General features: G+C 42.0%; 1 protein-coding gene across 3 annotated transcripts in view; it reads right to left on the bottom strand.

The window, feature by feature from the left end:
* LOC122551780 (contactin-associated protein-like 5) overlaps positions 1–13,583 on the bottom strand; it is a 1,290,980-nt gene that overhangs the window by 615,103 nt on the left and 662,294 nt on the right. For all 3 annotated transcript variants that reach the window (XM_043694243.2, XM_087989330.1, XM_043694244.2), the window contains one exon: positions 9,801–10,062. In XM_043694243.2, coding sequence (XP_043550178.2) covers positions 9,801–10,062 — 262 coding nt within the window. The remainder of the gene's footprint in view (positions 1–9,800; positions 10,063–13,583) is intronic.

The raw sequence follows: 13,583 nt of genomic DNA, 5'->3' as shown, positions 1-13,583 counted from the left end.
TCCATCATACTTCAAGGTAGTGACACAAAAGTAGATGGCAGAACAGGACTCAGTGACTGCAATAAGGAGGATGGCTCCTCACTTGACACCATATGGGCAAAACATACCGATAAAAAGGGTAATCACATTGTTGGAAATGTATTCAAGATCCACAAACAGTCAGAGAGAGAAAGGGAGGACAGATATGTAGACAAATCTCAGAGGATTATAAAAATAAATAGGAAATAATAGCAGGGAGTTTTCACTTCTGCCACATTTGCTCAGAGACAGAGAAAGGCTTAGAGGGGGCAGAATCCTTACTATGCATCCAGGTGAGTTACTAAAGATAGCACATTGAAACAAGAGGGGGAATGGCTTTGGATCGAACTTTAATTTGATTTGATTTGATTTGATTTATTATTGTGAAATGTACAGAGACACAGTGAAAAGTATTCTTTTGCATGGTAACCCAGGCAAATCATATTATATACATGTACACCAGGTAAGAGGTAGGAGTGTCAGTGGGGGAGCATTTTGGTGATAGCGACCAAAATTCAATAAGGTAGTCATATTATAAGATAAAATGGACAGGAAGTAAAGTAAGTCATGATAAAATTATAATGCTCATTTGGAGATCTGATGCTGTCATAATGGACCAAATGCCCTCCTCCTGAACAGTAACACTTTTGTGATTGTCTCATATCATTAGCAAGTGCCGGCTGATTTTGACATAATAAAGGAAAATGGACTGGTAAGGAAATGTACATCGAAGCAGTGGGAATAATTCAAAAAGGAAACAGTGAGATTGCATGGCTCAAATGTTTCTGTAAAGGTGAAGGGTAGTACTAACAAATCCAGATAGTGTCAAGGGATGCACAAACTTGAGTAAGGAAACACAGTTGATAATCTTGAGGCATACAGAAGCCTCATGAGCCTATGGGAAAGTATTGTTGAGAAAATAAATTAGGAGAGCAAAGAGGGTACATATTAAAAAAAAATGCTGGCAAGCCAAATATCAGAAAATTCAAAGGCATTTTGTAAGTACATTAAAGGCCAGAGGGTAACCAAGGAGTGAGTAAGGTCTATTGGTTGCCAAAGTGGAAAACCATGTGTGGAGCCAGAAGATATAGATTAATTCTTACAATAATTATGGTCATTTGTATTCACTGTCAAGAAGGAAGATGTAGGAGGGGTGACAGAGGACTGGAGGACAGCAAATGTGATACCATTGTTCAATAAGAGTGATAGGGAAATACCAGGGCCAGTTAGCCTAACACCAGTGGTAGGGATCAATCAAGGATACTCAGCATGGCTTTAACACGGCAAAGTATAGCAATGTTAATTGAATTTTTCAAGGAGGTAACTTCATGTGTAGAATGGGTAAGGCAGTTGAGTAATGTACGCAGAAATCAGTAAGACTTTTCACAAGACATTGCATCAGAGACTTATAAAGAAGTTAAGAATCTTTTGGAGCCATAAACACTATGGGCTGAAAGTTATCTGAAGAACAAAAATAATTATATCAATACCTGTGTGTACATTCATTTGTACAGGAAAAAGAATTCTTGCAAAATAACATGAAACAAAGACAAAATCATTCCTATTTTACTTTTTGCATTTTGCCCATTTTGCATCCAATCTCAGTCAGTGAAATGTGACTAACAGACCTGAAGAAATTCATATTTGAACCATTCTCGTAACCTCATGAATTAATTCACTCTTCCATCGCTACATAAAGCACCACTACAATCTCTGTTTCATCACACCGCACTCTGGCATTAAGACAGCAACTATTTCAAATCGAATTCATTGGTTGCAAGGAACTGTGGAACATGCCGAGACTGTGACAGGCGCAATACCGAGGCAAATTCTTTTTTCTCTACACCATGTAACATCAAGCATTTTGAACTTCAGAATCCAGATATAACCCAGTGAGAACCAAACCAAATTAGCAGTCATGTAGAGAATCATAGAATCCCTACAATGCGGAAGCAGGCCATTTGGCCCATCAAGTCCACCCCACCCCACCGAAGATCATCCCACCCAGACCTACCTCATCTCTATAACTCTGCATTTCCCATCGCTAATCCACATAGCCTGCACAATACAAACAATTTAGCATGACCAATCCACTTAACCTGCACATCTTTGGACTGTGGGAGGAAACCCACGCAGACAATGTGCAAACTCCACACAGCCACCACACAGGTAGAATCAAACCCTGGTCCCTGGAGCTATGAGGCAACAGTGCTAACCACTAAGCCACTGTGCCATCCTAAGCACACAATAAATATCTCACTGCCACATTTTTCACTTAGCAGGACATGTCTTCAACATCTTTCACATCTTGCTGTCACATCTTTCACAGTGAGACCGAATATGCTGACATGTGTAAACGAGAAAAGTATGCATTTGGATCACTGCATTTGCCTCCTCAAGGCATCTGAAAGCACAAGATGTTCTCTCCTCTTTAGTTGGAAGTGTGGTCAGTACTTTTTTTTTGGCAGACATAGCAGTAAATCTGTCTATTCTGGTGTTGGTTCATGGGTTGAATTTACAACATTTCTTTGCAAATATACCATGGATCTCTTGGTGCAGATGGATTCATTATTTCAGGTGAATGAAAGTACCTCTGACAGTACAGCATTCATCGCTCAGTGCAACACTGATGTCTCAACCTACACTATATGTTCAAGCTTGCAAAGGATGGCCAATCTTACAGCAAAGAGCTTATTTTTCAGGCAACTTCTCATACATTGTAAATATTACACATATTCTTACCTCTCAAGAGAAAATATAGCAACCATAGTATTCAAACCTACCTTAAGTCATCCATCCGAAATAACAAGCTTTCTACCTCCCATGACAGTGTCTACCAGTTTCTAAAATGAACCCAATGTCTTGATCTGAAACATTACTCCCAACAACTCACTGCGACTCTGAATTCATGGTTTTCAACAGACGTGCCACACTGGTGTACTGTGAGAACTGTCCAAATGTGCTGTGAAAGTTTGCACAAAGTTCATGAAAATCAATGTAAAATGATTATTTTTTCGCCTTAAACAATATTCTTTAAAACTAAAGTTACAACTCAAAACTCTGCGCTGCAGTCACAAGATTTTTATCCAGTGGATTTGAAACATTAATGCATTTCAAACTTGGAATGTTGTATGCACTATGTTGCAAACCTCTCCAGCACAGCTGTAACTACAAGAAATGCAAGTAAATCTTACTTATTATCAATAAATTCAATTGCAAATGTGGGTGCGACATTAAATTATTTGTCTTATAGAAGTGTGCCTGAAAAGATTGGGAACCACTGCTCAAAATCACCCTTTGAGTAAAGAGGAATACAATCACAGAATCCCTACAGTGTGGAAGCTGGACATTTGGCGCAACAAGGCCACACCGACCCTCCAAAAAGCATTTCACCCACACCATTCCCTCTACATTGGCCATAGCCATTTCACCTAATCTGCACATCCCTGGATGCAATGAGCAATTTTGTATTGCCAATCCACTTGATGTGCACATAGAGTCATAGAGTCATAGAGATGTACAACATGGAAACAGACTCTTCGGTCCAACCCATCCATGCCGACCAGATATCCCAACCTTATCTAGTCCCACCTGCCAGCAACTGGCCAATATCCCTCCAAACCCTTCCTATTCATATACCCATCCAAATGCCTCTTAAATGTTGCAATTGTACCAGCCTCCACCACATCCTCTGGCAGCTCATTCCATACACGTGCCACCCTCTGCGTGAAAACGTTGCCCCGTAGGTCTCTCTTATATCTTTCCCCTCTCACCTTAAACCTATGCCCTCTAGTTCTGGACTCCTGACCCCAGGGAAAAGACTTTTTCTATTTACCCTATCCATGCCCCTCATAATTTTGTAAACCTCTATAAGGTCACCCACCAGCCTCCGACGCTCAGGAAAACAGCCCCAGCATGTTCAGCCTCTCTCTGTAGCTCAGATCCTCCAACCCTGGCAACATCCATGGAAATCTTTTCTGAACCCCTTCAAGTTTCACAACATCTTTCCGATAGGAAGGAGACCAGAATATTCCAACAGTGGCCTAACCAATGTCCTGTACATTACCTCCCAACTCCTGCACTCAATACTCTGTACAATAAAGGAAAGCATACCAAACACCTTCTTCACTATCCTATCTACCTGCGACTCCACTTTCAAGGAGCTGTGAACCTGCACTCCAAGGTCTCTTTGTTCAGCAACACTCCCTAGGACCTTAGCATTAAGTGTATAAGTCCTGCTAAGATTTGCCTTCCCAAAATGCAGCATCTCGCATTTATCTGAATTAAACTCCATCTGCCACTTCTTGACCCATTGGCCCATCTGGTCCAGATCCTGTTGTAATCTGAGGTAACCCTCTTCGCTGTCCACTACACCTCCAATTTTGGTGTCACCTGCAAACTTACTAACTGCACCTCTTATGCTCGCATCCAAATCATTTATATAAATTACAAAAAGTAGAGGGCCCAGCACCGATCCTTGTGGAACTCCACTGGTCACAGGCCTCCAGTCTGAAAAACAACCCTCCACCACCACCCTCTGTCTTCTACTTTTGAGTCAGTTCTATATCCAAATGGCTAGTTCTCCCTGTATTCCATGAGATCCAACCTTGCTAATCAGTCTCCCGTGGGGAACCTTGTCCAACACCTTACTGAAGTCCATAGATCACATCTACTGCTCTGCTCTCATCAATCTTCTTTGTTACTTCTTCAAAAAACTCAATCAAGTTTGTGAGACATGATTTCCCACGCACAAAGCCATGTTGACTATCCCTAATCAGTCCTTGCCTTTCCAATACATGTACATCCTGCACATCTTTGGACTGTCGGAGGAAACCCATGCAAATGCAGGGAGAATGTACAAACTCCACACAGTTACCTGAGTCTGGAATCAAACCTGGGTTCCTGGCACTGTGAGGCAGCAGTGCAAACCACTGAGCCACTGTGCCGCCCCTATTTGACCTACACACTATCTAAATAAACCAATTTGCTCTCATGCTAATATTCCTGTCCTGGACCTGCTGCAATGTTCCAATTAAGCACAACACAAGCTTAAGGAACAACACCTCATTTTCTGGGGAAGGGTCACTTGACTCGAAATGTTTAACTTTGATTTCTCTCCATACCTGCTGAGCTTTTCCAACAATTTCTGCTTTTGTACCTCATTTTCTGCTCAGGTACTTTATAGTCTCATGGCCTGTATGCTGAATCAATAACTTCAGAAACTGACCACATTATATCTGTTCTCCATTTTTCTTACATTCTCTCCCACTTCTCCCTAACCACATCTGTATCTAGTTTGTATCTTGTTTGCCTTGCATTTGGTACAGACCAATTCTCCCCCCCTCACACCTTAATTCACACCCGTTTTACACCTCTTTTTTTCCCACCATGAACTATCCCTTTCTCTGTTGCACTGGTCTCTGCCTCTATCACAAATAAATAGAACGTAGGAGCAGTACAGCACAGGAACAGGTTCTTCAGCCCACCATGCCTGTGCCAACCATGATGCCATTTTAAACTAATCCCATCTGCATGCTTCTAAGGCCTGCATATTTATATATTGGTCTATATGTTTCTTAAATGTTGTTACTGGATGTGCATCTACCACCTCTGCTGGCAGTACATTTAAGGCACCTACCACATTTTGCATAATAAAACGTGCCTCACACATCTCCATTGATCTTTTTCTTTCCCACCATTAAATCTCTGCCTCATTGAACCTAACATGTCCGCCCTGGGGAAAAAGGCTCCAATTATCCACCTATCCAAGTCTCTCATAATTTTATATACTTCGATCAGGTCACTCCTCAGCCTCCGACGCTCGAATGAAAATACGTTTTCCAATACCTTTCAGCTCTGAAAATCTCATACCAGACTCGAAATGTTCAATCCATTTCTCTCTGCACAGACGCTGCCAGACATACTGAGTTTCTCCAGCCTACTCAGTGCTTGTTTATCACTCAGCCTAAATGCATCTTCCACATGCTCGAAAATGCGGTCTTGACTTGACTGCCGTGTGGCAAGCATTGTGAAGGCTTTGCCACCTGTGAAATATTGCCCCAGAAAATCCCTCATGAGATATCTCTTTCCGTAACTGAGAAGCATCAGCGTACCTCATCATATAACTGAGACGTGGCTTCAAATGGACAGGGCCTGGGAAATGAATATTCAAGGATACACGTGTTATCGTAAGGACAGACTGACGGGCAGAGGGGGTGGGGTGGCCTTGTTGGTAAGGGACGATATTCAGTCCCTTGCGCGGGGGGACCTAGAGTCAGGAGATGTAGAGTCAGTGTGGATAGAGCTTCGAAATACCAGGGGTAAAAAGACCCTCTTGGGAGTCATCTACAGGCCCCCAAACAGTAGTCTGGATGTCGGATGTAAGTTAAATCAGGAGCTGAAATTGGCCTGTCGCAAAGATGTCACTACAGTTGTTATGGGGGATTTTAACATGCAGGTAGACTGGGAGAATCAGGATGGTATTGGGCCACAAGAAAGAGACTTTGTGGAGTGACTCAGAGATGGATTCTTAGAGCAGCTGGTGCTGGAGCCGACCAGGGAGAAGGAAATTCTGGATCTGGTATTGTGTAACGAACCAGAATTGGTCAGAGACCTCGAAGTGAAGGAGCCATTGGGAAGTAGTGACCATAATACAATAAGCTTCAATCTGCAATTTGAGAGGGAGAGGGTACAGTCGGAAGTGACAGTACTTCTGTTGAATAAAGGGAATTATGGAGCTATGAGGGAGGAGCTGGCCAAAGTTCAATGGTGCAATATCTTAGCAGGGATGACCGTGGAGGAACAATGGCGGATATTTCTGTGTATAATGCAGAAGTTGCAGGATCAATTCATTCCTAAAAGGAAGAAAGATCCCAGGAGGAGGCATGGGCGGCCGTGGCTGACGAGGGAAGTAAAGAAACATATAAAGTTAAAAGAGAAAAAGTATAACATAGCTAAGATAAGTGGGAAAACTGAGGACTGGGAAGCTTTTAAAGAGCAACAGAGGATTACTAAGAAGGAAATACGCAGAGGAAAAATGAGGTACGAAGGTAAACTGGCCAAGAATATTAAGGAGGATAGTAAAAGCTTTTTTAGGTATGTGCAAGGCAAAAAAATGGTTAGGACAAAAATTGGGCCCTTGAAGACAGAAACAGGGGAATATATTTCGGGGAACAAAGAAATGGCAGAGGAATTAAATGGGTACTTCAGATCTGTGTTCACTTGGGAAGACACAAGCAATCTCCCTGAGGTAACAGTGGCTGAAGGACCTGAACTTAAGGGAATTTATATTTGCCAGGATTTGGTGTTGGAGAGGCTGTTAGGTCTGAAGGTTGATAAGTCTCCGGGGCCTGATGGTCTGCATCCCAGGGTACTGAAGGAGGTGGCTCGGGAAATCGTGGATGCGTTGGTGATTATTTTCCAGAGTTCAATAGATTCGGGGTCGGTTCCTGAGGATTGGAGGGTGGCTAATGTTATACCACTTTTTAAGAAAGGTGGGCGAGAGAAAGCAGGTAATTATAGACCAGTTAGTCTGACCTCAGTGGTGGGAAAGATGCTGGAGTCTATTATAAAGGATGAAATTACTGCACATCTGGATAGTAGTAACAGGATAGGACAGACTCAGCATGGATTTATGAAGGGGAAATCATGCTTGACTAATCTTCTTGACTTTTTTGAGGATGTAACTATGAAGTTGGACGAGGGAAATCCAGTAGATGTAGTGTACCTGGACTTTCAGAAAGCTTTTGATAAAGTCCCACACAGGAGGTTAGTGAGTAAAATTAGGGTGCATGGTATTGGGGGCAAAGTACTAGATTGGATTGAAAATTGGTTGGCTAATAGGAAGCAAAGGGTAGTGATAAACGGCTCCATTTCGGAATGGCAGGCAGTGACCAGTGGGGTACCGCAGGGATCCGTGCTGGGACCACAGCTTTTTACAATATATGTTAATGATATAGAAGATTGTATCAGCAATAACATTAGCAAATTTGCTGATGATACAAAGCTGGGTGGCAGGGTGAAAAGTGATGAGGATGTTAAGAGATTACAGGGTGACCTGGACAAGTTAGGTGAGTGGGCAGATGCATGGCAGATGCAGTTTAATGTGGATAAATGTATGGTTATCCACTTTGGTAGCAAGAACAGGAAGGCAGACTACTACCTCAATGGAATCAATTTATGTAAAGGGGCAGTACAGAGAGATCTGGGTGTTCTTGTACACCAATGAAGGCAAGCATGCAGGTACAGCAGGTAGTGAAGAAGGCTAATAGCATGCTGGCCTTCACAACAAGAGGAATTGAGTATAGAAGCAAAGAGGTGCTTCTGCAGCTGTACAGGGCCCTGGTGAGACCACACCTGGAGTACTGTGTGCAGTTCTGGTCTCCAAATTTGAGAAAAGACATTCTGGCTATTGAGGGAGTGCAGCGTAGGTTCACGAGGTCAATTCCTGGAATGGCAGGATTACCTTACACTGAAAGACTGAAGCGACTGGGCTTGTATACCCTTGAGTTTCGAAGATTGAGAGGGGATCTGATTGAGACGTATAAGATTATGAAAGGATTGGACACTCTAGCAGTAGGAAACATATTTCCACTGATGGGTGAGTGCCGAACCAGAGGACACAGCTTAAAAATATGGGGTAGACCATTTAGGACAGAGCTCAGGAGAAACTTCTTCACCCAGAGAGTGGTGGCTGTGTGGAATGCTCTGCCCCAGAGGGCAGTGGAGGCCCACTCTCTGGATTCATTTAAGAAGGAGTTGGATAGAGCTCTCAAAGATAGTGGAATCAAGGGTTATGGAGATAAGGCAGGAACAGGATACTGATTAGGAATTATCAGCCATGATTATATTGAATGGCGGTGCAGGCTCGAAGGGCTGAATGGCCTACTCCTGCACCTATTGTCTATTGTCTATTATTCACAAGTCACCTTGAACAAATGACTGCTCATTACCACTTACAGGGACAAAGGAAAATGGAATGCTTCACATTCAAGTGTTCCTTCCCAAGTTTCTTTTGCTTTTCCATAACTGGGGGTTTCAAGGCAAGAGTAGATGGGGGAATCCCAAGGAAAGCCCTCCTGCCTTGGATGGGTAAAGTTGCCAGACCAAAGGGCTGCTTTCCCATTACAGACAGATGGATGGTGGTGGTTTAACCTGAGGATCACCACACCTCAGGTTAGGGGACAGAGTGAAAAGCAGAATCTTTTGTGGTACCTTCAGCCAGTGTGGGAATTAAACCCACACAGTTGGCTTACAAATCAACTGAGTCAACTGACCCAGCCAGCCCCAGCTTATCTTGGACAATGTGGTTTGGCAAAGATAAATCGAAATGGACATAAAATAGTTCAGCTTTACTTCTACCCCAACTAACGCTATCTTATGGCAAACAATGCCACAATTGTCAAGGAGATGTTCAAGATCAGAGCACTGGCATCAGTTTCACCCAATCATTACCAGGCATGACTCCCTCAGTAGTACTCTGAGCACATACTTCTGTTGGCACAACTATTTTAAACTAAGTAACTGTCAAGACATTCCCTTTTGTTCAACTTGGCTGATTTTCTGTCTCCAATTCTTCCTTTTCTTTCAACCTTGATCTTCTTCCTCTGGTAAAATATAATCTCCCTTTCCCCCACACTTTAACCTTCATTGGCTCAGTGAGCTGTGTTTTTAGGAAGATAATTAGCTGCCTAAAATGATGTGCTTGGAGATAAGTGTTCCTTTTTATTCTCACAAATCCTCTCACTGTCACCAATGGCAGTAAAATTGACTACTGCAATTACCTGTGGTGATATCAGCTTGGTTCCATGATAATTTATGAACATTTATTTTGAGCTTCCCCTTGTTGAGGTAAATCTGTAGGACTCCAGATGCTTCATGGAATTCATTATACAGCAGCAGACCATCCTTGTTCCAGGTACGGAATTGGAAGCTGACAGAAAGTCCATCCAGTTGAGGCTTCCCGGGAAGCAGCAAGTAACTACTAGGAGTCATGAATGTGACTGGAACGATATGAGGTTCTGAGCAGGAAAAGGTTACATTTCCCTGGAGAAAGCGAAGAAGAGAAAAATAATATTCAATAGAATATTTAACATTAAATAATATTCTGTATTATTCACATTTAGACTGCTTTCTTTCAGAGGATAATGGGATCTGATTATATACTAGTCAATAAAGGAATATCGCCTTGATGATACAGTTGGGCTTTTAACCCAGTTTACAAGGGAAATGACATCATTTCTATTTCTCACAATGGCTAGAAGGCTTCTTCCCATTAAGCAGACACATTTTAATCAGAGTCAGCTTTCAGAATTATTAAACTAAACAGAACTATTTAAAAAAACACACAAGGTTGAGCTGATTTAATTTTCAAACTAGACAACTAATAAAGGATTTCCTGGAGCAAGATATCATATGTGGTCCCCAATTTGTTAGCTTTCCTCCCCCTCACCTTTTGACTTGAAAGATACTACTGCAAGTGTCAGTTGGGAGTGGCGAGGGGATGATGATATTCACAAACCTGCTGAATGATAATATCAATAGTCTGTGACCTTATCTAAAGAAATCTAATGATAGGGAAAGAAACAGAAGAATGACAGCGAGGGAAAATAGGTTAAATTACAGTCAAATCAGACACAGAAAGCTGAGTGGAAGAGGATTATTTATACAGAATAACAATGTGCACATTAAACTTGCTGTTATATCACCAGCACATTCAGAGTCATTATAATTGTACCCTTCAAGTCAACAGGGTCTATTTTCAACTCTAGCTTCAATTGATACAGGCAATTTAGTACTTTGATGAAATGAAGTCACTGTTGTAGGAAAGACAGCAACCAATTTGGACACAGCAAGTTTCCACCAACAGCAATGATGTGGTAATCAGATAATCTGTGCTTTGTGATGATGTTGGTTGGACAGTAATTATCAGCCAGGCCACAAGAGAAACTCCTCTATACTGCAGCAAAATAATACAATAGGATTGCTAACATCCACAGAGCTTTGGCTTCAAGTCACATCAGAAAGTTGGCCTCTGACTGTGTAGTAGCTTCCCAGTGCTGCACTGGAGTGTCAGCTTTGATTGTTGTACTCAATGCCTGAAGCAGCACTCGGTGATGGCTTGGACCCGTACAGCCGGGTTGGTATCCACAATCCAGCTAAGGAATAGCTTACAGAAAACTAAATCACCTTCCTATACATTGGCTCAGTGGTTAGCTCTGCCACCTCACAGCTCCAGGGACTCAGATTTGAATCCACCCTGAAGTGACTGTTTGTGTGAAGTTTGAATGTTCTCCTGCGTCTGTGTGGATTTCCAGCTGGTGTTTGGTTTCTTCCCATAGTCCAAATACATGCAGGTTAGCTGGATTGGCCTTGTTAAATTGCTTCATAGTGTACAAGCTAGGTGGATTAGCCATGGGATATGCAGGGTTACAGAGGTAGGCTAAGTCTGGGTGGGATGTTCTTTGGAGGGTCAGTGTGGACTTGATGGACCGAATGGCTTGCTTCCACACTTTAGGGATTCTGCGATTCACTTCCGTGATGTCAAAGTGGCCAGATTTGGTGATGTAAATCCATCAAGAGCATTTGGAAATGGGATGAAATATCCAAGCAGCCTGTGCCACTTACTGGTATTCATAAATAAAACCATGGCAACCATTCTAAGTTGTCTTTTCCATTGTATTCTTGCGTCTTTTTTCCCATTTAAAAAAAATTGCAACCATCCATTTAACAGAGAATTGACAAAAAGGGATAAATTACAAAGAACATGGAGAGACAGGAGTTACTTAAGGCTAGACATCCCTGACTTCTAAGATTTTCGACCCACCTCCAAACTCCTGAAAGCAATATCTGAAGATAAGTAAAAGAAATAGCTCTTTGAGGATATAAAGTTACAACATGAATGATTTATGGAACAAAAGGGAATGTTGTCACACAGATAGAGATGGCTGTGAGATTCAAAACAAAAGACAAAGGCAGAATAAGGATATAAAAAGCAAACACTGAAAATGTTAGTAACTCTCAACAGGGTAAGTTGCCCTTTCAAGTATGCAGTTATTGTCAGATTGAGAAGATATTGGAAATGGAAACATGAAAATCAAAGAATCTAAAGCCAGTCAAAGAAAAAGATACCGAGGATGTAGACGGAAACAAACACAAACAGAAGTTGCTGGAGAAACTCAGCACGTCAAGATGAAGACTGAGTTGATGTCTCAAATCTACTGATTCTTCCACAGGTTCACAGATCTTGAAATATTAACTCAGTTTCTCTCTCCACAGATGCTGCCAGACCAGCTGAGTTTCTCCAGTAATTTCTGTTTTGTTTGATTCAGAACTCCAACTTTCGCAGTTCTTTGTTTTATGTTATGGATATGGTCAGCTCACCCGGAGACTTTCCAAGCACTATAAGAAAGCTTGCAGATCCGGAAAGAGAGAAAGTGGGGGCTTTGGTCATGGCCCGAAAGTGCTGAGCTTGCATGGTACTTTTATGAGTCCATAGGTGGACATTTCTATGCAGCTTTGGGGACTCAATAACAGGAATGAAATAACTTCGGAAGAGAGACTTGAGCAATTTTTTAAATGCCAAAGCTGAGAAAGTCCAATAGCAACCCTCAAAAAGTTCAAAAAGTTCTTAACAAAGTATTTTTTGTCCATTTATTTGCAGGATCTAAGACACAGCAAATACAAAACAACCTCAGTTGTCCGAGCATCAATTATTCAAATTTCGGATTATCCAAACAAGACCTCAAGGTCCCCGCAAGTATACTTTAATAAATAATTAACTTCAAATATATACTCGAGACGTGACGTTAAGGGTTAAGTCTCACACTTTTCATAAAAAGGCTCTCTGATACTTATTCTTCCCGAGGACAAAGGATTGTGACTGTATACGCACAAGTGCAACATATGTGCAAGCCCTAGTTGTGCGATCTAACAGCAAGATTCCATCTCAACATTGACTCGCTCCATTTTGCAAACCCAACAATTTTTTTCCACATCTCATTCTCCGGAGAGTTAAGTCAAAGAATGCGCTCGCACTTTTCGTTTCCGTTGCTTTTTCCTCCCGTTATCCCATGACGATTCGTTTTTTCCAAACATAAAGTAGTTCAATATCTTTCAGCTGACAAGAAAATTTTATGTAACTTTTTTTTGATGGGGGTGGGGTGAGCAAATCGTAGTGAGTTAGCATATGTGAAAATAAACAGGAGGAAAACTTGACGAGAGGAAACACGAGGAAAACATTGCCCCCTAAAAAATTGATGAGAGGACAGAAAGGGAAGTCAGCAAAAAAAAATTTTCCTCTCTTTCATGTTCCTCCTGTATTTGCATCTCTCTCTCTCTCTCTCTCTCTCTCGCTAAGGTGTCAGCAATCACTGAGGGAGGGAGGGACAACACTTGGCTAGATTAGATTAGATTCCCTCCAGTGTGGAAACAGGCCCTTCGGCCCAACCAGTCCACACTGACCCTCCGAAGAGTAACCCACCCAGATCCACTTCCCTCCCACTAAAGCACCTAACGCTACGGGCAATTTTTAGCACCTAATCTGCACATCTTTGGACTGTGGGAGG

Source organism: Chiloscyllium plagiosum, unplaced genomic scaffold (genome assembly GCF_037043375.1).
Source record: "Chiloscyllium plagiosum isolate Xiang-an unplaced genomic scaffold, Cpla_swu_hap1 HiC_scaffold_7, whole genome shotgun sequence".
Taxonomy (NCBI): domain Eukaryota; kingdom Metazoa; phylum Chordata; class Chondrichthyes; order Orectolobiformes; family Hemiscylliidae; genus Chiloscyllium; species Chiloscyllium plagiosum.
Note: the sequence above shows the minus strand (reverse complement) of the source record. Positions and strands in the feature narration are given on the sequence as shown.